Consider the following 24,584-nt stretch of genomic DNA (forward strand, 5'->3'; position numbering starts at 1 on the left):
GTTGTTCAATTAACAAAATACATCCATCTTCAGGCAGCTGATCCAAAACGGGCCAAAGAGATACTGATTACTGAAGCATCGGTGCTGAAAGGAAGCTGCTGAGGAAGACGAATGCGTGATGTATTCATCGCTTTTGCTCGTGTCGCACAGATGTTCCGGTTAAATGCGCTGGCACACGAAAACACCAGAAATTTTAGATTGGAGTGAGTTCAATCAGAGTGAAAAAAGCGCTCATGTAACTGCAGCTACTGTCTTCTGGCCCACAAACTTCCCCCCGTCGACGCTGATTCCAGCTACAGCCGGCAGCTGCTGTCCGCCGGTGAACACAGCGAAGCCTTTAAGAGATGAACAGCTGGATTTCTTGCCGTAGGAGTTGGACGAGAGCAAAGATCCAGAGGAGATGATTTTTTTTTTTTTCAGTTTGTGAAAAGACAACGTTTTTGTGAGGTCAGATTCATCCCATAAACAACATGTGAGGGAAGACTGACCTTTTCTGGGACGGCTGGCCCACAGGAAGCACCTTGTCTTCGTAGAAGCGCTTCATGGCGAACCTGTCCAGAGCCTGGTCAGCACTGCGTTTCAACAGAAAGGTTGGCAGATACATGTGCTTCATTCACTTTTATCTGCAATATATTACTAAGTAGATATTCAAGTACGTATTAGAGTATAAGCATGTGCAGCTTTGCCACAGCAAACACGATGCTCGGTCATGTTGTACACCATGAAGGTTACCTGCACATTTCATGCAAAACTCTCCATCGTTCTGGAAATAACAAATCATTTCTCACTAGATCATCAGACATATGATGTGCATGATGCGCTCTAAGTCTCGACATTCATGATATTTCCCATCATGTCCGGCACATATTACTGCAGACAACAGTGGCCTCAGTCTGACAGATTCTGAGTAAACTCCATTACGCAGCACAGTAAAACATCTTAATACAATATTTTACACAACGTCTCTTCATGTTCGGGCATTTGGCTGCTACTTAAGTTTTCAAAGCGACTCCGCGCCAGCTTTAAATCGACTTGTGGGATAATGGGATTACACAGCAATTTAATACTTTCGCCAGGGAGAGAGAGTGTTAAGATTTCCCCTGGCCGATCCGTGTTTCTTTGGGAAACAACAGGGAGTCATGCGCTCTTCTGATTATTTAGCATTTGTTCTGAAAAATGTCCCCTTTTGGAATATCTCAAAACAAATCCAATAAAAGTAAAAAGCAGCCACTTATAATTTCAGGTCTCATGATCGAGTGACAGTTTAAGCTAACTCGCTGCTTTCTGCTCATAATTATTATATCAAACACTTTTCTGTGAATTTCTTTAAATATAAGTGTTGTTCTCCAATGTTCTCATGTTCCTCCTCCATCTGTTCATCACATCCGTGTCTGAACAATGCTGCTTTATCTAATTTGCCTCTAATTTCTCGTCCTCATGTCCCTGTTCACCTCCACATGTATTTTTCTGTTTGCACAGAGTTCATCTCCCTCCCTCTCTCTCCGTCTCTTCTGTCCTCCCTGCAGGTAAAGACCTACCTGGCAGATATGTTGCTGTAATGCATGTAGGCTGCCACCACCACTCCAGTTCTGCCCCGGTTGCCCTGAAAAGACATGAATCAAGCAAGAGTGTTAGAGCTGTCCAACTTCTAATAAGAAATGATATCGGTTCAAACCATTCAAATATCTGTTTATGTGCATTATGTCCACAAGAGGACAAACCAGTACAATAAGAGACATAACAGCTCGTATACGAAGACAGCTGATGTCAACGTCTTTTAAAAGAGATGCATACCTACACATCACAAAACAAACAAACAAATGTCCTGTACTGAGTGTCTCTCAAATGACTGATTCATAACTGATTTTTATACAGGTTGGCAATATTCATACTGGTGGCATCTACTGACCAAACTGCGGCCATCTTGGTTTGTGAGCTCGCTTCAGTTCGCTTCAACTTGACCTTCTTTTCATTTCCAATCAGTGAAGGTGACGTTGACTCCTGCTGTTCAGTGCAGCGGCTCAGGCCCACAGGACAACCACTGACAGACAGCCATGGTGGTGTTCAATCATATAATCAAATTTAGAATATTCTTTGACAGCCCTGCCATATTTCACCAACATCCAGACATGCTGCCAACATCTCCGGGCCTGAGCTCATCTCACATGGCCTGACGCAAAGCGGAAAATTAATGGGACGAGTCCGCATGAAGAAGACCATCCAGATGGTTCAAAAGAGGTGTTAGTGCCCACGTCTAAAATCTGTGAAGGCACATGCAGGTTTTGGAGCAACACGTGCGTCCCTGCTTATTACAGCAAGATGAAGCCAAACCACAGTCTGCACAAGTTACAACAGCGCAGCTTTGCAGTCAAGGAGTGCAGGTACGAGACCGGCCTGCTGCAATCTAGACCTTTCTACGTGTGAAATGAGAACTTCAACAAATTACTGTCCTCAGTTTCAAAAAGATTCGTGTTGTTCAAAGCAAAGACGATGTTAGTAAAACACTGATTCAACATTAGGCATTAACTGAATCGATGTTACTAAAGTTTAAAAGGTAAGATGACGCTTCAGTGATCTCTCAGAGGGGAAATTCGGGTGTTACTGCATCACAAGGACAGACACCAGAAAAGACAGAGAAACTTAAAGAAAATAAATTATTAACAGTTTACAGAACAAAACAAGCTATGAGAGCGATGCTGTTCAACAGCCCGATGCAGTTAAAGATGTACTCTACGACTGCAGCACTGTGCTCCCATAAGGCTGAGGGACTCATGAGGCTTGAGATTAAATAAAAGGTCAAAATCAAGGCAGCGATCTGACTTTTAGCCCCTTGTAGACGTCAAAATCCAAAATTGCAGGATCCCATAATGCAGCTTGATGGCATCTTCTTGCGAAGCCAACGCTGCCTAGCAAACGCCTCCTCAAAAAGAGCCTGCACCATGATGTCATCGGGGTTATTTTTCAGACTTCAGAGACGTCCTTCGCCACAGCAGACACTTTAACAGTGTTTTTACAGGCTAAATAGTGCAGCTCAAGACTTGACCACAGCTGACTGTAAAAGCGGTGGAGCATCCCTTTAAAGATCAGCTTACAGCTGTGATACTAAAAAATCAATTACACTGCATATGTGACTATACCTGTTATTTATCTGGTTAAAAAAATACTGGCTGCGGATTTAATGACTAGTTCACTGAGCACAGAGGCGCAGTAGTGTGTGGCCATGTGGCAACAAACCGGTCTCAGATTGCACCCGTTTTACACATCCATCTTCATAACAAGGATCGCTGTGGAGGATAAGTGTGTTCCACATTATAAATATCACGGCCGCTTGAACAGCGCGGAGCCCAGTGGAAATGATTTGTTGGTATGTGGAAACCCAACACGGCCCACTTCCTTAGTGACCACCACAGGCCCACGCTCATCACCAGCGTTACTCAACTCGCAGAAAAATAACAGCAGTTGTTATGGCAGCCGACTTGTTTGTAACCTCCCTGTGGGAACCTCCTGGAACGAGGCGCAGAGCTTCAGGATCCAACGGTTAATTCTGATGTTGCAAAACACAATCAGACAAACGGCGGGGTTAACGTGAAAATGATGAGGTATTGCATTCGGGACCTCGGCCTGCTCGTTGTATTTGGACACGCTTTTTATGGTTTGTGTCAGCACACTTAGGAGCCAGATGAGTGCGGTTCGCCACAAGAGTATAATGTGATGCAACTAAGTTTAGGCAACAACAGGAAAATATTGGTCAATTCTGTTTTTATGGTATTGTTAAGAGTAAAAGGGTAAATAAACGTAAGTAGCCATGATGAGAGGCGTGCCTTACCCCCCTAATTTGTGTTTTCCTAACCGTCGTCCAGCACAGCCGAACCCAAAAAAGCACACAAAGAGACAAACTGTGACACACACTCACACACTCCGCCCTGAATGTCAGAGTTTCAGGGAAGAGGAATGTCATTACAGACGAGCTCCAAAAACAGCTGCAGCCTCAGGGGACGTGGGGGTCCTGAGAAGAGCCCCCTCTCACCTTGTTGTGTATGACCACCACGTTGTGGCTGTCCGCGCTCAGCCAGGTGTCCATGGCCTTGCAGATGCTGCAGATTTTGTCCAGAGCGGGAGCGTGATGGTCAGGCCAGCCGAAGTCCAGCACCTGAGAGAGGAGGGAGGCTGTCAGTCGGACCGCCGGTGATACGACACAGCAGACCAGAGGAGGAATCAGACCAGGTTTACCTTTGGATTAAGTTGGCTGATGTCAAAACGCTTCTCGCTGAGGTTGAAGAGCTAAAAGGAAGTAAAAATAAACACCATTACTACAAATGTTTGCTATTATATATTGACACAGCAGAGGAAATGTGATTATGAGACTGTTGTCATTCTTTACTTTTTCAAAGCTGATCCATCGCTGGAAATAAAGACGCATTACAGTGAAGAAGTCAGTCAGAGAGTTTGCCAAAGTAATCTCAGGTTAACGTCCCTAAAATTAAAGTGAAGAGCTGCTGACATCACCACAGCTCCCACACAGTGTCAGACCTGCAGCCTGGCCCAAACAGCAGACGTAAAGAGATTCATACAGATGTTATTTGTCAGCACTCAGAGATCAGCTGATGATCAGCTGGTCCGGGCAGCTCTCTGAACGTTATTTGCCTCATTTGTTTTGGAGGTTCATTCCAGGCAGACAGAGGAAGGCGTACCAGGTAGTTCTGGCCATGTTTGGAGCGCAGCATGGAGGCGACCTCCCGCAGGTTGGCGGCGTAGCTCTGCTCCTCCACGCTGCTGGGGAAGGAGACGGAGATGATCCTCTCTGTGATGTAGATCAGGTCCAACTCGTAGCTCTCGTCCAGCGCCTGCAGCAGACTCACACTCCTGTAGGAGGAAGAGAGGCGCTTTTACCCTTCAGCATCGCAACAGCCCTCAGCGATTTTACATATCAGTGAGCCCACAGAGCAAAACCAGCTGCTCCACAGAGGACAGCTTTAGGGATTTAATACCCAGAAGTAATGCAGCGCATGTGATTTATACACATGTGCTTGTGTTCATCAGGCCAGCTAGTGTTGATCACTTTACCCGCAGCAGGACGAGCTGACTGTTCTTTGTATGAACGCTTTCCTTAGCGATGCTGTGTTTTAGTAGTGTAGTTAGTTAGTGTACACCATGAGAATTTAAATCATCCCAAACAAACATTATTTTCCTCAAATCTTCTGGTGGAAATGTTTAATGCACACAACGTCACTGCCGCATGATTCATTCCTGTTTAATATGGAAACACTCGTTTCTTTCACAGGGATGTCACAAGACTCATCATACTATCGCATCATTTCAGGCTCGCCCTCGCTTTAACTCCCATCAGTCCACATCTAAAGAGCCGCTCATTTAGAGCCAGAGCAGAAAAAAATGTGGCCGCTTCCTTCATCTGTGAGCCTCGTGTGTCTTCAATGCAGCAAATTACATGTCAGATTCAGCTGAACACACAACACCCTTTTACAAGAAAGACATTTCCCAATATGGATAAGACTTTAACCACGATGACTTCATTTTGACCACCAGAGGGGCTCAAACGTGTCCCCAGTATGGAAGCTCTCCCCCCTGCATTAAACACATGTTGTGCTGTTAGACTGCGGCTGTCTGAGGAGGAGCTGATTAAATAGATAAACATGTCAGATTGTGAAAATATCGCGGCGCACCGAGTGTTTGTGCGCCTCGCAGACCAAACAAAACGTGCCGGTCACCGGCGGGGAGAAGTGTTTGGGTAGAGGTCTGCGTCGTCCGGAGTCAAATCAGGTCAGAAACGAGACGAAATGAGAGCTGCTGAAGGAGGAAGAGATAAACAGGAGACAGCAGAATGAAAGTGTAAAGGAACAGTCTGCCAAAATCTCTCCATAAAATCTCACTATCTTCTTGATCTGCCTCGATCGTATTGCTTCTGAGAATTTTTTTATTTTGAAATGAGATGAAAGATGGCCTGTTGAAAGAAATGGCTCAACATTTTGGGAAACTGCACTTATTCACCTTCCTCCTGCAGACCAGAACCACTGTCACACTGGTCCTCCAAATACACAGCACCAAATAGCAGCCCGTTAGCTTAGCACAAAGACTGGAAAACAATGGAAACAGCTAGCCTGGAGAAAAAGTCCTGCACATGCTTCCCATAAAAAATGCAACATGTGGTTTCTGTTTTTCAGTTTTTGTGCAGATTAAACAGATTAAGATGTCATGTTAATTAGCCAGGCTAGTTGTTTCCCCCTGTTTTCTGTCTGCATGCTAAGCTAAGCTAGCCAGCTGCTGGCTGTCACTGTATATTTACTGGACAGATATGAAAGTAGTATCAATCTTCTCATCTAACTCATGGCAAGAGCATGAAAAGGCGTATTTCCCCGAACATGAACTATTGCTTTAATTTCAGCAGCTTTCTCTTAGTTAAAAAAGCAACGACAGATGTTTCATTTCTGGGTGAACTTCTCCTTTTAGAGGCCGAGCTGATGTTGTCTTTGTTAAAGCGTCTGCAGAGAGCGCGGCTGCGAGATGAAGGAGAGGTGTCTGGTCCCCGAGCGCCCAGACTGCAGCATGTTTCCCACATTTGTCAGCTGTGAGTAGCCTCAGAGGAAATTGCTCATGTGTCTGGGAGAGGAGATCTCTCCAGGTTCGCCATACAAATACTGTAACCTGCTCTGTGCTGTACATCTGGAGCCACTCAAAACCTGCTTACTGGAAATTATTCATCACTGGCGATAGAGAGAAACTGATATGCCACACATGTTCCCGCTCAAACATCCTACTTTTAAGTGCTCTGAGGATTGTTTTTATCATTTCTCTGACCTGTATCTCTCTCATTCTTTCTCTCCTTTTTTTCCATATTTCTTAGTATTTCCTTTTCTCGTCTATTTCCATTTCCCTCTCCGTCTCTGCACTTGCACGTCCTTGGCCCCCGGGTGCAGTCGGCGGCCGATCTAGACCCGCGGTTTGGTCCCAGTCCAGATCCACCAGCATGCGTGGGCCGGCCGAGCGCCAACCTGATTCTCATCGGCTGAAGAGATGGAGCGATTGCTCTTTTTTCTGCATATCGCATTTGACGAATGACACATTATCTCCACACGCTCAATTTCAGCGCTGCAGTGATCTCATTTGTGCATTTGGAAAAGCTCCAGCTGTGAACTGGGAAACCTGACACACCAGGCTGTAAAAATCCGGCCAGATATTTCTTAGTAATAAAAGCGAGCAAGCAGGACTTCTGTCTGTTCTGGTTAAAATACTGAGAGCCCTCCTCGATCCCGGCTTATGTCGTCATTCGGCCATACTTCCTGATGGCGAACACCTCCGGTTTCTCACGATCTCGAGGGTCAGTGATGAGTCAAGGTCGAACTGGATTGAATTGATAATCATCAGCACAGTCAAGCAAACAGATGATTCAACTCCATATCTATACTTAAAGCTACACTAACGGTTGTTTTTGTATTAACAATGGCTCGAACGACCATGGATAACGTGAAATTGATCTCATGTAAAGACAAAATCTCACCTAAATCTGAGAACCATCACCACTCCCAGAGCTTTTCAGGCGTTTTAGCTCAATGTTTTGGCGCTCAGGCCCACAGGCTTCACTCTCATCAACCTTGTTTACAACTGTGGCGAGAGCACAGAAAAAGCTCTGATAATCAGAGCATCCACTTCCTGTCCAGCACCACGCAGGACGCAGACAAAGTTAGCGACTAGCCCACTCGAAACCGTCTAAAAGGGATGTCCAGAAACAGGCTTTGTTTTTCCTTTTGACTAAAATGTTTGCAATAAAAACTTGACAAGCTGATAAAATGTTAGTGTTGTGTTTACAGCTTGCTCAGCTGCCCCCAAGTGACCAGAAAAATAATAAAATGCAGCTTTAAAACATGCGTCCAGCCACACACTATAGATTCTGTTACATATTTCTAGGCCTGTTATTTCAGGAGCAGCAGTTTGATCAAACTCTGTAACTGTAAATAGATTTGGAAAAAGCTCTGAATGTTACTGGTTATTCCCAAGAACTTGGTACCAACTTGAGGGCATTAAAATGTCAACAGCAGCTTCAAACTTCAGGTTGCTGTTGCACATTTGCATCTTTGTCTTCATGTAACCTTTCAACTGACTGTTTATCAGTTCAGAGATGTGTTTTGGAGGTGAGACGTAGAAACCAGACATGTAGCAACCTGTGAGCCGTATCTCAGCCTCCACAAGCTCGCTTGAGGATGTTCCTAAATTGAACGACGCTTAAGGATGCGCAGCGGGACGCACCATTGCAAAGCACAGTGATCAACTCACCCATCAAGATGTTTCTGTGGAAGTCTGCTGCATGTTTTGTCTAGAAATGAATGTGGTGCATTCACGGACAACCAGAAGTAACAAGATAAGAGTAATAAAAGCTGAATAGGGTGTTTCTGGTATGTTTACTTCCTCATTAGGCTTGCACATAAAATGAATTTGTCTTTCTAAGAATGTAAATAATGTCTGGTCCCACTGGACACCTTCATTCCAAGTATCACATGAGTCATATGGCTGTGCTGTCGTGCATGTTTAAAAGGTGTAATCTCAACACTGAATGAACATGAACATGCGCTGCTCTGCATGCACTGAAGCATCAGATGCTGAACTGTTTTTATAACCCTGCATCGACTCTTTGATTTGCCGGGACAGGAATCAAACTGTCGCTCACGGCTGACACCACATTTCAGCTTGAACTGTTGTGGTGTCAAGTTTTACACATTAATTACACAACTGACCACATCTGGGACTCCCTGAGGACGGAGGTGAGAGGGACTGACACCAAATATCTTTTTTTCGTCCAACAAAACAGTGTGAGGTCCAGTTCAATGGCAGGGCATGTTGCTTCCCTAAGTCCCCTGGCAACATCAGCAAATATCATCTTACATGCAGACCCCTCATTTCAAAAGCTTCAGGCTGAATGTGACAGAGGATGGAAGACTTCGTGCTTCACATTAGTTTGACCTTCTTCTCTTTCTGTTCGTCCTTTTGGAGAAAACCGCTGAAAACAGTCCCTAAAATAATTCAACGAATAGTCTAATAAGCCGAATGAAGCCTTTTATGGGAAGCTTGGAGCTAGAGGAGAAGAGTTCTCACCTCGACGGTCGGCGCCGTGACTCCACACTCTTTGAAGACTTTGTCGAGCCCTGCAAAACACAAAGAAGAACAGAGCTTTAACACTGAGCTACGCATATCACCAATTGTTCCATTGATGGTGGATTTGTTTATAAAAGAGGGCAGTCCAAGCTGTTCTCTGCTGGCTCCATCCTGTTAATGTGAAAAGAAGACAGATTGTGAGAAGGAAGCGAACATTTGAAGGGTTTGTAGTCTCATTTGGGAGTTCGACATGTTCCATTTCATGAGGGGGACATCGTCAGCGACCCCTCTGCCTGAAATGAACCAACTCTCTGAGATGTACGACAGCAGACGAGGCCGCTGCATGTAGTTTGATCATCACTGTGAATATAAACCTAGAGGAAAACACATTTGGATTTATTGTACGCACAGTTCTTGGATGCACCTTGTGATGGGGTCTCTAACGCGATGCTGTGCATGCGAGGGGGGGGCGTCACATGGCACCCTCCCAAAGCAGAGCAGAGCAGCCCTTGCAGAGGAAGTTTGTCTGAAGGTGATTGACTGTGTTTGGCTCCACTAATCCTCACCTCCCCCCTGAACCAGCTCGAGGAGAGGGTAAAGGCCATGTGGACTCGTTCACTCCCCTGTGGTGTTTGGGTCACATGTACACAGGAGGGGGCTGTTATCCATCATCATCCATTAGATCAGACTGGCTGGCTAACCACCGGTGTCAAGAGCACCACTGGATGAGTTTCAGCCTGCTCTGCCCTCCTAACGCCTGACTGTCAGCGTGCACATTCAAAACAAATGGAGATCCAGCATATGTGCATGTGATTAATCATGTGAGTGCTGTGTTATTGCAGCCCAAAATAGCAGCAGCTGTTGCAGAAAATGTGCTAAAAATTTGCAACAATTCTGTTTTCATTTTGCAATATTCTCGCTGCGAGAAGCAGGTGAAAGTTACGAGTCAGCTGTAGAAAATAAAAATGACTGATGATTTTAAAAAGGATGTTCTGAACGAGGGCATTCCTGTAGCGCTTCCCATGTTTCCCTGATGCTACACGCTCAGGTGAGAGGAGATGAGCAGACAGGTGGGAGGTCCGTTCAAATGAGGCGGCGCAGAGCAAGTTGTTGGTATTTTGCTGGAAAATGGATTTTAGATTTTACATCTCAGAAACACGTCTGTTTCTGGTATAATGTCGCTCTGCTGCCACTGAATACTTGCAGCTGACGCGCAGCCTCAATTGAATAATGCTTAAAACTATTCTAATCAAACTCTCTCCAGCCAGCTGAGGCATTTAAATCTGCGACATTTAATGTGACAAAAGCAATAAAATGAGTAAATCAGTCTGCGCTGATCTATAAATATGAGTGATTCTGTCACTATCTGCTGCACACAGCTGCTTCATACTGTATGAGAAGCTTCTCCTTCCAGTTCAACATGTGCATCAGCTGCAGGACACACATGCTGATAAACCTGCAGTCGTCTGCAGGGCTACAGGGGAACGGCCTGAATTGTTGGTGGGGGTATAACCCTGCTTAGCCCCACTCTTGCACTGCCTATATCGTGGGGAAACAAAGTCAGACTTACTGAAGCTACAGGGACGTTTGCTGAGTTTGATGCTCGACTTTTACTCGATTGAAAATTGATTCTTGACTTGACTGAAAATCAGATTAGGGTGGTAAAAAAAGGGCCAAGCATTCTGACAGTTTGACCATTTCTGGCAGAAAATCTTACACTGATTAAAAAAAACTCCACAAGATCTTACAATATTGTACCTATTGGTTGAGTTTATGTTAATCTGCAAATTGTTGGAGGGACTGAATGAAAACACATTCATTTATGAGCACAAACAAAGACATAAACAAATCAGACGACACACCGTCTGCCTGCTTTCCCAACAAATCCACTTCATCTCAACAAATTTATGCTCCGCTCCTTTGTTCCATCTCACATCTCAAGTATTCACCAGTCCGCGGCCCAGCCGAGGCGACACAAAGCAAATCCCCCATTTTCTGCCTGTGCTTCAGCCTAAACGTTTCAGTATGTTGCAAGGGGCTATAAAGTGCAGAGTCGCCAGAGGAGGACAGAGATGAATGAGCAAGAAACAGCCTGAGAGAGAGAATCCAGAGACAGATGAAGAGGGTTAAGGGTGCTTGTGCTGAGGGGAGCTATGATTCTTGCTGTGCGTGAAAGTCGAGAAAAGCCCAAAGAACTTTTAAAAGGGCCACAGTGAGGTGAAAACACCCTCGGCAAGGTTAGCATGTCTGACAAATGCCGGTAGCTGGACGTCAACATGAAGTACACGGTGCCACCAGTTCAACCAGCATGCAAACAAAGGTCTTAATTACAGACTGGGAGAGAGTTTGCAGGAGATGGTGTTTATATTGTGCAGCGAGGATGGCCGTTAATTCATAGCTTTTGCTTCAAATTAGTCTGAATTGGTGTGCAGAGCATTTTATGTGCCACAGTATTGAAGAAAAAGTGCAACCATCTGGGCGAATCAAAGCATCGCAAGAACTTTCTCTGTGGTCGCGCGGATGTTTTTGTCATTGAGAATCTGAAAGACATCATCATGATGTTCAAGTGCCGTGTTTCTATGAACGGAATCGACCGTGCCGCCATAAAGTTCAGTCAGCAGCTGCAAGATTTCAAGTGTCTTCATGAGAACGACGCAATGAAGCAACAAAAGAAGTTTCCCAGCGCAGCAGCTCTGAAGCGGACCAAGACATCCGCTCCTGAACATCTCACAATCCACACCCTAAGACCTGCTTCTGCTTTGAGAACGTGTGCTGGGAAGAACAGGGGGAGGCAAAGTCGTGGGTGAGGAGGAGGAGGAGGAGGAGGAGGTGGGAACTGGAGTGGGGGGTCCGGCAGGCCTGTTTCCAGATGAAAACCATCTGCGGAGGTTGACTTTACAAGCAGGCCATTCAAATTAACCATCTGAGAGAGAGCAGGGGAGCGAAGGAGGGAGGGGGGGAGGGCAAAAGACGTTGGGGGCTGGTAAAAGTCCGCGAAGGAGACGAGAGAAACGATTCAATAACAAAGAAAAAACATGTGATGAAGGAGCGGACATGAAAAGTACACGCTACAGCACCCGTGGTGACTACTGTAAATCCATTCATCCATCATCCATCCGTGCGCCCTCCATCGCGTCCTACCTTCCTGAAAAGGTAGCCCGTGCTCCATCGCCATGCCCCCCTCAGAGAGGAGAGCCGCCTTCTCAAAGACCCTCCTCGGTTCATCTCTGGAGAGCTGCCTCTCACTGCTTTCTGTCCGGCAGTGAACTTTCCTCTGTGAAACCTCTCCCTCTTCTCTGACAGCGGAGGAGGCGAAGGGGAAGAAGAGGAGGAGGAAGAAGAGAAAAAAAAAAGGGCTCTATTTTGGGCCGTTGCCTGCAACGGGCCACTTCATGCTCCAGCTCAGACCAGACTCCTCCACAGCGCTCCTCGTCCCGTCCTTCTGCCCGCTCTCTGTTCTCCCTCCCTCCCTCCCTCCCTCCCTCTCTTTCCTCCCCTCTCTGCATTGGCCACCCTCCCCCTCCCACTCGGCCTCCCATCACGTTATCTCCCCTCATATTCCACTTTTCCCTCCCTCCTTCTCATCTGCGCTCGGATCTAAACTGCGACTTCTATCCCTTTGTGCCTCTGTAGGCCAACGTGCACATTTGTGCACACAAACACACACTCGTATCAGCTGACTGTAACTCCTCACCACCGTGTGTGTTAAGTCACGGCCAACATCATTTTGTAAAACTTTCCTGCACTCGGGTGCTGGTTTTGTCATGCTAGTACTACATTTAAGTACTATAAGTATCCATAAATTCCTATATTTCCTGTAGTTTTCATGCATTTCTGTCACAAATACAAGAATTGCAGTAGAGAGTCTCTCATCCTAAAAATAGGCACTATTTAAAGAACAGGATGTTGCTGCTTCTGATCAAATAACTGCCTCATTTTTAATGCATACGTCAAGAGGCTAAAAAAAATAAAAAAAATAATAGCAGCTAACAAAGCAGAGAAACACCAAACCAACCGAGGCAGGAAGTGATCCAGCGGAGCGAGAGAGGCTCACGCTGTCATGAGACGAATCTTTTGGATGCTCCGAGGCGATGAGGCGCGGTCAAACATCTCCCAGACGTCACAGCAAATGCCCATGAGCAGACAGCAGCAGCTGCACCCACACGCAGACACCAACTCATGCATACACACTCTGACACATGCACAGCGTACACACTTATAATCACTGTGTGTTTCAGGCTCTGCCCGTTAGTTAAGGTGCAGACCTAATTATGACCTGAGACCGTCTGATGTGAAGCTCCTGCATGGCTTCATCACAGGCTGCTGCTCCTCTGTGCTGCACTGCGGGAGAAGACTGAAGAATAACATAGGAAATGCCAATAAAAGCAGCGCCACACACACACATACTGAGGGAGACACACTGCGTCCGTGTTTATTTTGGTGCTTGTGGAGAAAGTGGGTACTTGGCTTTGGGTGGTAACTCTAAATCGGTTACTTGATCCTTCCTTTCCCAGACAAAATACAACTCACAGGAAGTTGTGTCATAGACAGCCAGCACCAAGCGAGTCCAGAGCAAGCGTGTATATTCTGAGCTTTGCAGTTGTTGACCTGACATGCAGGTATGGAGGGGGGGACATTGCTAACCCGAACCCGGTCCATAGCTGTCATGCACTGATGCCACAGCGTTGGCATCGTTTGCAACCAACCAACGTCGTCTGACAGTCTTGTCTGCATGGGTGGAGGATTTGCATGATTCTGACTGACACTGATTTCGAGAAACTGTTCAGTTTGTTAACGACCTTTTGAACCGCTTACATTCAGCAGCTGACGTCGACTTTTAAGCTTCCCGCATGTCTGTGTGCACCGCGGGCGACACGAATCAGCAGCTAATCACACAGTTAAGGAAAAGGTCTAATGGGAGCAGAATCAGCTGTTTGATGCGGCAGCCTGGCTCAGAAATCCCTGATTGTCCTTGTTTTAACACTGCGATTTGAGTCAGTCATCATCTAGTACAAAAAGCTGGTACTGTGTTTTTAATGTCAAATTGGATAAGAGTTTTTTTCCTTTGGAAACACCAGGAGTTTGGTGGTAAATTGGATTTGTACTGGATAAGTCCAGTCCAAAGAGCCAACAGGAAACTGCTGCCTGTGGACTCCCATATTTTTAAGTTCCTCTCTAAAGCATTTTATTGATAAATGTTTCAGCTGTTTTTCATTTTTAATACTCTTCTGACATCAAACACACGATCTGCCTGCCATCGTCACAGAGGCAGATAATCCAACTCCTTCAATTCAATAACCTAAACAAAAGAGATGAGTGGACCTGACAAGAAGCACTGAGTGAAGACAGTGAAAAGTGTGCACGTAAGCTGAAACTCACCATGGTGTCTACATGTTTGAGGGGGAGGTCGCTGCTCGGCGCCTGTTCAGAAAAGACACAGAGGGACAGAGAGGGGGATCAATACCTGCAACATTTCATACCTCAAAAACAGCACCGTGCTATGTTATGTCATGTCACATCATCTCCTCTCACGCTACGTCGGAGCAACACTCAGCGCCATTCTTTGCCCTAATGTGGCCTGGTGCAGAGCGGGGCTCCACCTTGAATGCGTGGGACCGTCTATAATCCCTCTGTGCAAATATTTACACAAAGAGACAAGTCCACTTCCATTAGCCAAGACCAGAGAGTCCATCCGTGGAACTCGCTTTTTCAGCGCCATATACAGATATGACCAGAGAGAGAGACAGAGACAGAGAGGATCAGGCCAACAGGGACAGAAGGGGGGAAGAAAGAGGGGACAGAGAGGGCGGGAAAAAGGAAGACAGTCAGGACAGGCTGAGACAGAAAAACTAAGACAGATGGACAGGCAGGCTTGGGGGTGTAGAGGGAGAAAGATGAAGGTAAAGAGAGCAGAAGAAGAAAACATCAGAGCAGTCCATGATGTCATGAGCCCGTGTGGGCTCGGCTGGCCGCAGACTACCACACATGCACAGATGTTACGTACTAAATGAAGCTTGAAATATTCAGTCGAGGCAGGATCGAAAACATCAGTCGTATCTGTACGCAGCAGAGAGGAAAAAAACGCCGTGCGGCACTTTTCAAAGACGTGAAACTTTTTTGTTCGACATTCAACAAATGAGCGCATCTGTGGGTGTTTTAGGATAGAGCAGAGGCGTAGTGAATCAGGTTTGGGTCGTTTTGTCACATGAAACACCATCTTAAAAGAGTTTTAAACATTTTCTAGCCCAGACCCCCCCCCCCGTCCTTTTTTGCAAATGTTGCTCAAACAGGAGAAAATAGTGCACTTGCTGGAGACTTTTTCAGCAGCAGATTAGTACACATTTGGAAAAATGGGAAGAACTGGCAGCAGCAGGATGTGGTATGTGGGATTCAATGCAACAGTGTGGCCCATTAATGTGTTTTCTATAGTTTTTGCTTAACAGAGGTGCCCTATGACGTGTATAAGGCTTTCAACATGCACAAAATACTCCTGCAGAACATCATCCTTTAAGGTTCATGCTGTTAAATATTGGAAATCTTAATTTGAATCTCCGTGGTAGTGATCACTGGACAGTCCCACACAGAGAGCTGGGATGCTCTGCTTCTGTAGAAAGCTTCAGTGGAATATAAACAGTAAATGCAAAGGGTAAATTATAGTCCCCAGAATACAGACTCCAAACGCCCAGAGTAAACCACTGACCAGTAAATCATCCCAACTTTCCCCCAGATTCCAGCCTCACCAGTGACATACCAACTTACAACATTTAAAAACAAAATGCTGATTAAATTACCGATACAGCACACTGCCAGCGCAACCCAGAGGGGAAATCCAGCTCAGTGTCAGCCCGTGACTATCTGCTGTCCACCGGGTAGGTGTGTGTTGTTGTACATCAGACACGTGGAAGACAGAGTTGCGTCTAGGAATGAAGGAAAAGGAAACACCCGCCTGATGTTTGAGCCTTTAAGTGCAGACTGTGGATGTGCTCGCAGACCGAAATTTGCAGCCGCAGGCATTTTCACACAAATAGGCCCTGTTGTGTGTTCACCCAGAAAAACACACACAGACACAAACAATTCTCACAGTGATATATTCTAACATGTGCGTTTCCGCTTTGTGCAATTGCAGCCAGATGGCCAGAGTGTGTGTGAGGGTGTGTGTGTGTGTGTGTGTGTGTGTGTGTGTTGTCGTTGGGACTAATTCAGAAAGCATGAGAAAGCCTGGGAAGCTGTGTATCAGCGAAATAGCGCTCAGAGGAAGTGTTTGCAGTCTCTCTTAGTCCTCTTCAAAGAAACATTTGAAGGGGAGCTGAGGCACTGAGACTAGTGACGCTATCAAAGACTTTTGATTTAATCATGACAATTCTTGCAAGCCATGAACAATAAATCTGGTCCCAAATTCAAAGCCAGGACCGGCTCTTGGCTTTCATAGGCTGTATATTTCACAGACTCAAAACCGTTAAATGGTTTAAATTAAATATAGAGCGGCTTCCACTCTAACTCAGAATCTGCTGTGTCATCGTGAAGTTCAGATTCAAGGTCGATCCTCGGGGCCCTGAGTTGTGTTCAGAGTCATAATGGATGAACGGGCTGCTGGCTGTGTTTGCGTCCTGGAGAGAAACTCCGAGAGACGCCGCTGCAGTCACAAGCTGACGGGGAATCAAAGCCCTGAAAACACACTGATGTCACGCGTAAGGCCTGATCATATCAACACTATGGCAAAGCAAATCTTCACTTCAAGTTCAACTTTGGTGAACAGAGCTTGTTTTCCCTCTTCGGTAACTCTTCATTGAATCAAACGCTGCTCAGTCCTTCAGCAGTCGTGACTGACCGGCGAATGTTGAGGTGCCAGCTACAGTAGTTCAGAAACCAGGCTTCTAGCTCCACCTATTTCTGGAGAACATGCAGATGAATTTCAGTGGGCCTCAGTCCGGTGTGACCGTGGAGGATTAATGCTATCTTGTGGGAAGATCTATCCCATTAAACCAAGCGCCTCTGATTAAACAGCTCCACGTAACAGTCCCTGAAAACAGTCGTGGTCATGTTGCTTGCTGTCTTAATGCAATACAAATAGCTACTTAAAGCCACAATGAGTACATAATATGAAACTTCAGTGCTGTTAGAGTTACACACTTTACTCTCATCTCCTTACATACACATGGTCACACACCAACACGCCCTCCAGTAACCTTAAGCTACACACGCATAGCCACACAGGCAATATGACCTTTAGTAACCTCAGAAAACGTAACTGACACAGAAACGAAACTCAACATACCTCGTGTCAGGTAACACATAATTTACATATAGAGGAGGATCTCGCCTTCTTCTCTTTCAGGGCGCTGGATTGGATGGATCGTGTGCCAAGAGGCTAGGACCAGCCTGTGCACCAACGAAGGGAGAGCTAAGTCTAAACCACGGCTTCTCCCCGCCTGTTTTGACCAATCAGATAGCTGCACATTTCTATATGAAACTCTGTGCAACCGTAAGTCAGGCATTCGCATTCTGGCGGGTGGTTGCAGCTAACTGCTTGCAGACTGCGCTTTCCCAAAAGACTGAGATCCATGTGCATGCTCTCTATTTTATCATTGTGCTAATAAATGTCTTTAACTGAAGACAGAATATCTCCTGACCTCTTTTCTGCAAAAATGACCAAGCTCGCAGTGCCCCTCAGTGAACGTATCAAAAGAGCCAGAATCCTGAATCAGATGAGAAAATCGTGATCTCAACTCTCATGAACTGAATCCACTGTGGCGTAACAACAAATGTCAGGCGCACAACCACAGAGCAGATTGCTGCAGACTATTCAAATTAAAAACACCAGTATGCTCTTTAAATATAATTACAAAAGATCCAAAATTAAAGAAGACAAAAAAAGAAATTCACTGTTCTGTAGCCAAGAGCTTTGCAGCACCTGCAAGGAGAAAACACAAACAGCGCACTTCCAACGCACTGAATACGTGAGCAGACGTCTGACCGTGCCTTACGCTCTGTGCTCTTACACCATGGATGCTCGTGGGACAGAAAAGGAGTAAAATACCTCCGCAGCACGTCCCTCGCTCAGAGCCATGGCATCACCTTGAGCCAAGTCATCTGAGCGTCATGTTTGTTCTCATGAGAGCAGCTAAATGCCGGCATGTTGACAAAGACAGACAAAGGGTTCGATACATTTTGCCTTCAAATGGGAAACAGTATTTTCTGCTTCACAGTTCAGAATGAATAAAATCTGAAAGGTGGAAGAGTCGTCGATCAATAGCAGTGATTGGAATCACTCTGACAGGCGCTTACAGCTGCATCCTGTCCACATCTGCTGATACTGGCCTCGATTTTAGACTAATTCTGCTAATTTTCTATCAACCTGGTTCTTATATTCCTGCATTTAGCCCCCATTCATGTCAGTTACATTACATTGAGGAAGGATGCAACACAGAGAGATGGCACAACATTCATACCTTAAAGTTAATAATTATCATTTAGCTTTTTCAATGACTCATATTTCTAAAAACAACTTTATTTGGGGGCACAACTGCAGCAAATACAACAGGTCCCTTTTACTCTGCCTGCTTTATGTCTTCCAAATAAATTTAGACAACATGGAGCGTCTGTTTATAACTCATCTCAAGTGATGTAACCAGTGTTCCCAGGTCTGACCAATGAAGTAATGGAGTCCAATGTTGTTATGACTTTCTTTATCTGATGAAAGCCGTAATGAAGAGGAATTTCCCCTTCTTACCCTGCAACACACTCCTCATTCACAGACGAGCCCTGATTATCTGCAGCAGGACTGAGTTTACGAGCCTCCTGCTTGGTTAGTCATGTTCAAGCGTCCTTTTAAAAAGTGTCACGCGGAAACACACAGATGATGAGAGACCACGGCCACGTGTCTGCGCCCTGTAAGTACAGCCTATCAGGACGACTCCAGCCACAGCGCTTTATCTCTGCCAACGCCGTACCATGTGCTCTCTTTCACATGAGCACAGAGGCTCCTTTGACCAATTTACCAAATTATAGCCCGCTCCTTTAGCAGAGCAGAGATAGCTGGCATTGCCGGGAGTTTCCCCCCTGAGCGGCGAGGATAAACGTAGCCTGAAGTGCAGAGCCTCCTGGGAAATGACCCAGGGCTAAATATACAGCCGAGCGTCTTTAGAGCTCGGGACACAGCCCATTTAGCTCGGCCCAGCCAGCTGAGCGTGGACGGCGCAGCGCTTTGGGTGTGTGTGAGCGTGGGCGTGAGACGAGGAGAGGCAGCAGACAGCATTGATTGCGAGTGTTGGAACGACTCTGTGTTTACGTTCAGTCAGTGAGCTGAACGGGCAATAGCTGACCGTGTGTGTGCGTGTGTGTGTGTGTGCGTGTGTGACGTTGAAAGAATGGAAGGTGTGTGCTCGTGATTGTGTGTGTGCCATCATGTGTGTGTTCACACGCTACCCCCTGGCAGAGCGAGCGCAGCGTCACTAACCACACATGGGAAGCTCTGCCGTTGTTTTTCCTTGCGTCGAAGTGTGTGTGTGCCGAGCGCCACTCATCCTTTCCTCTGCCTCCTGCTCCCCGGACAGCCTCGTATATTTTTAGGACAATTGCTTTCTTTGGAAACCTAAAAAGCGCACACACCATCTGGATTGGCAGCAGAGCGGCTGCGCACCAGCTCCACTCCTATGTTTACGGTGCATGTTGGACAGCAGCCCACACTGAGAGCTCGGCGGTCTCAGACAAGCCTCGATGTGCTTATGTTTCGGCTAAGCCGCTGGAATGATGCGCAGGCTTTGGTTTTTCTTTGATGAGAAATTAGGCAGCACTCCTTGCTGGTAATGAAATGAAAAGATGAAAAGATAACTGCGCATTTTCAAGTCATGTTACACTAAATTATTGTCAGAGGGGACTAATTTACAGAGAGTAAAACACACCCCAGAGCAGGAGACGTGTGCACAAGCTTTACAGCGTTTTCTCCTTTGCTATTAATATCCCCAAAACAATGAACCTAAACAGTGACTTACTGTGAATGAGTCTCAAATGATTCTCAAATAAATTCTGATCTTGTTTTAATCCCCCAGCTGTCGGGAAAGTTGTGCCTCTGGTAATTAAAAATCTGCTTTTGTTGTGTCAAAGACATCACAGTGGACACCTGTATGGGCTCCCAGCTGACATGTGCAACAGTGCCTTCTAGTGGGAGAAACGCAAACTGCAGGCCCAGGCACCAGCTGACATAAGGATGGTTCACCTGAAGCCTTTGTTTCACAGTCAGACTCATTCAGTCATTGTAAATCTCAGCAACAGCCACTTTGTCTCTGTGAGAAGCTGAAAAGCTCCACTGCATGCAGGAAGTGGGGGGAAAACTGTTTGCTCGCCTTCAAAGTAAAAGCACAGCCACTTGGCAACAGTCTCAACAAATGTTTTCCCCACTAGTGGCTGCCTAAAAAGGCAATCCTGCTTCACTGGAGCTGAAGCCACCCAGAGCCAACTCTGAAAAGCTGATGCTTCAAATCTAGTGGACACAAGGAATGTTTGCTGTCACCTGCAAAGACGATTAGTTCACTGCGGTTTTCAGCGTAAAGCATCCAAGAGTTCATGCTTCCTATGATATGCACATGTGTTCATTTCCCCCCCCAGAGGAGAGAAATCAATATCACCACATCAATAAGAATAGTTAGCAGCTTGGCAAATGTATACAAAATGACATGTAACATAAACAAACTGATGTTCAAACTGTCATCCACGATTATATTTTAAGATTTGACTGTCAGATGTGCAAAACAACACTCATTTTGCCAGTTTTTTAATGTCTAATTAATTCATTTGGACAGCTTCATTTTGTAAAATCAATAACACACTGCGGTCATAATAACAATACCGTACCACTACAGTCAATAAACAATATTATTCTGTTGTGGCCCAGCCCTATTACTTCATCAGACCCTGATCAAAAGGGCGCAAACACACACACACACACAGCTGTTATGCTCTCATGCTCCGTGGTCCTTCATCTGCAGCTTTCACACAGCCGTATCCCAGAAATGTAAACATGGTGCTGAGGGGGGGGGGGCTGCGTGGGCCCGTGTGCGTCCAGGGTGAGGGTGAAGGTTGGAGCGTGGACGCTTATTCCCACCCCTTTGGGGCAGAGGGGCTTCTTGAATGCCAGGGATCCCTGAGGACCAGAGGAGAGGAGAGTGGACGGTCCTGGCTGTGGGAAAAACCCCTGAGCCGTCTGTGACCCTAAACCACCTCTGACTTCTCTGTGTTTCTCACCCCGCCTGTCCCCGCTCCAACTGATATGGACCGAGCGCTCGCTGTTATGTAACCAAAAGCCTTTTCCAACATGTGAGAGAGGAGGGAGTCTCTGAAGGCATGTGCCAAGCATTTTCCCTCTGTGTGTGTGTGTGTGTGTGTGTGTGTGTGTGTGTGTGTGTGTGTGTGTGTGTGTGTGTGTGTGCGCGCGCGCAGAGGGTCTACTCAGTCCCGCCCACATGCACACACACAACTATCAAAGCTATTAAACTTGTCACCTTTTCGCCTCCGCTCTTAATATTTAAACTCCCAATATGGTAAAAAGGCAGAAAACATCAGGAAAACAACCGAGAGAAGAACTTGTGCGAGCCTTATCTGGACTACTGTACTTCATCACTTCATTACTGTTTTCATTTCTTTGGCCTGACTGAACTCGTGCATGTGAAAAACGAGATGTCCTGAGCATTGTGTAATCATTTGTTAGCTATAGTAGCAGACAAATATGCATGCAATGCAGTTAAGTGACAAAACAGGCTGCGTGTCAGCGCCTTGAAAACCGTCATTATGAAAATAACTCACAGGACTGTCTTCTGATCTGTTGGTTCAGGTCCTGTTGGGTTTAGACACGACAGCAGACTAAAGACTAAGTCACCTTTGCTGCCTTCATCTGCACTGAAGTATGAACAAACCTTAAGAGGCTACAGGTATGCTAGCTCAGGGTGGGGGTTCACTTAGGGATAAGAGTGTTTAGGGCTAATTGCTAACGTCAGCATGCTCACCATGATGACACTAACATGCTGATGTTTAGCATGCACAATGTTTCCCGTGTTCATCTCAGCTTTGCGTGTTAGCTGCTAACATTTGCTAATTAGCACTAAACAAATAATGATGTCATTAGTCTTGCAGGTACAAATGACCTGATGACGCATTGGACTGCATGTTGAGGGATCACCAAACTACAGTTCATTGGGGGACACGGATGCTTGTAATAAATTTCATGGTAATCCATCTAATGGCTGTGCTAGAGGAAAAGTCGAGGATCACGACGTGGTTAAGACGCAGCCTCTGGGCACTGTGGATGTCTTTGTTAAATGTCATGGCAATTAAAACATGAGACAACTTGAGGGACAACAGCAACGCAGCCGCAAAAGGTTGCTGTCAGGAAAACATGGGACTCTGAGATCAGAGAGGTATTACAAAAGCTTAGGCAGTCACATGGAGCCTGTCTGAAAGCGTGAAAAGTCTCAGACCCTTTTTTTTTTTTTCTTGGATCGGCACATTTAGACAAACAGAGGAAACCGCACAAAAATGGCTCGATGGGTATAAGGAGACGAATGGTGGCGTCTGATTACTCAAGTTTGTAAAACCTGACATAACTAAGCAGGCTGAGGGTGACCGCAACCTAAACTGACGTCTCTTTATACCGTCTGTCTAACACTGACTGGAGAGGGTAAATAACAGCTCTGCGCGTTGACTAGTTCATCATGATAATGGCTCATAGTGCGTGGGATTGCTTTGACGTTTGCAACTGCAAAACCTAACTTGGTGGGATGACTTCATCGCACTGCAGTTTACAAGCCACTGTTTAGCTGTAATTCAGCACCGTAAGCTGACGGGCTCAGTTATTTTTAACCATACAAATTACAAGTGCATTCACGGTTCATGTGTTTAAGAATGAACAGTGCACTTTATGTGTTTTTCAGGAGCGAAAAGACTAAACACTTCCTGTGCGGCTCTTATAAATACGGACAGTGCATGAAAGCAATGACAGAAACCGTACAAACTACAGAAGAAAAAGTCAAAGAAGTGGGTTTTAAGTGACGTTGCATCAGAAATCATTACCAGATTGCCCACTTTGAGTTAATTATGTGATAACAGCTGCGGTCATTAATGGAGGGGGGACGGTTTGGTGGGAGGGTCACACTTTTGTTGGCATTTGGATCATTAATTGTGTCAAACAAGGTAGAAACATGCAGCAACAACTTTCTCACTGTGCTTCAGACATCGTCTACTTGAGACTGGAAAAATCACTTCGACACAGTACTTAAACTCATTTTATCTTCCCTCCATCTTAGCTGAAGTGGAGGCCTGCAGAGAAATCCAGCCTTTCGTCGAGCACCCTCAGGCCTTATGTAATATAAACACACTCGATAAATGCTGGATTATCACGTAGTACACTTAAGAAACACTAACGCATGACACCTGGCTCTTACTTCAATACTAAACATGCATTCTATGGTCTGGTTTGACATTCCCAGGGAAATGGGATCATACTGTATATCGTTACAGGATGCCTGGTTGGTGCTTGTATACACAGCGTAATACAAGACACATCAGGGAAATATGTGTGGTTCTAAACACAGCGCTAATTGGACCACATCTAGACCATCTTTGCCCTGCAGTTACTCATTACTCAGCAATGTCCTGGCTCTGTTCCCCCACTACACAAGACCTATAAAAAAAAGACGCTGGATGACGTAGGTGTTATTGGTTTATGGTTTTCTGAGTGTGTGTGCATATCTTTGCTTGTGAGTGCATGCTTTCTTTATGTGTGTTTCTGGGAGGGGGGTTGCTCAGATGTGCAGTCTACCTCACCAGAATCCCGAATATCTCTCTCTCCCATCGCCTCATCCAGACTTTTGTGTTTGTGCAAAATAAAACCTATTCCTGGCAGAGCTGGCTCGACATGAGGGCACATCTGAGGAATGCTCCCAGCATGCTTTACAGCGCGCTGCACGTCCAAGTGCGGGGGTCCGGTTGGGGTAGTCACTTCTGTCATCATCGCAGTTGGATGGGATCTTCCAACCACACATCATCAGTTACAATAAACGGGCTGCCAGTTGGCATCACCTTCCCACAGTGGGCTGCTTCATTCATTCCAGATTCCCTCTGTAGACTCCCTCGTTAGCCACTGGTGGGTTACTATATTTAAATGAGGTCGAAGAGGCCAAGCAGTTTCATAACTATGCAAAATTTGGTGGTGGTGCAGCTGAAATTCCAGTATTTATTTTTCTACTAACAGTGGCATCCAGGTCAGATCACAGATTCAGATGTGTGTGACTCATTTTTTATTGTTGTATCAGTGTGAATAAATTCCTAAAAACTCCAATGAATGAGTCTCCGCAGGACAAACTATGAACTACAGACTGTCTCATTGGCACGGCTCAGCAAGCGAAGCATAGACCGACAGGGCTCTTCCACTGCTGAGTAACATTAAATGTGCAAGTTTTCTGAATTCATTAATATTTTGTGGACCGGATGAG

At 45.8% G+C, this 24,584-nt stretch overlaps 1 protein-coding gene across 1 annotated transcript in view; it reads right to left on the minus strand.

Moving 5' to 3' along the window:
- Positions 1-24,584, minus strand: part of tns1b (tensin 1b) — a 127,257-nt gene that overhangs the window by 43,346 nt on the left and 59,327 nt on the right. The window contains exons 5-11 of the mRNA XM_070975390.1: positions 14,482-14,523; positions 9,103-9,152; positions 4,692-4,863; positions 4,231-4,281; positions 4,028-4,150; positions 1,539-1,603; positions 489-572 (exon numbers count right to left, since the gene is read on the minus strand). Coding sequence (XP_070831491.1) covers positions 489-572; positions 1,539-1,603; positions 4,028-4,150; positions 4,231-4,281; positions 4,692-4,863; positions 9,103-9,152; positions 14,482-14,523 — 587 coding nt within the window. The remainder of the gene's footprint in view (positions 1-488; positions 573-1,538; positions 1,604-4,027; positions 4,151-4,230; positions 4,282-4,691; positions 4,864-9,102; positions 9,153-14,481; positions 14,524-24,584) is intronic.

The sequence above is a fragment of the Chaetodon trifascialis genome, chromosome 12 (assembly GCF_039877785.1).
Source record: "Chaetodon trifascialis isolate fChaTrf1 chromosome 12, fChaTrf1.hap1, whole genome shotgun sequence".
Taxonomy (NCBI): Eukaryota; Metazoa; Chordata; class Actinopteri; order Chaetodontiformes; family Chaetodontidae; genus Chaetodon; species Chaetodon trifascialis.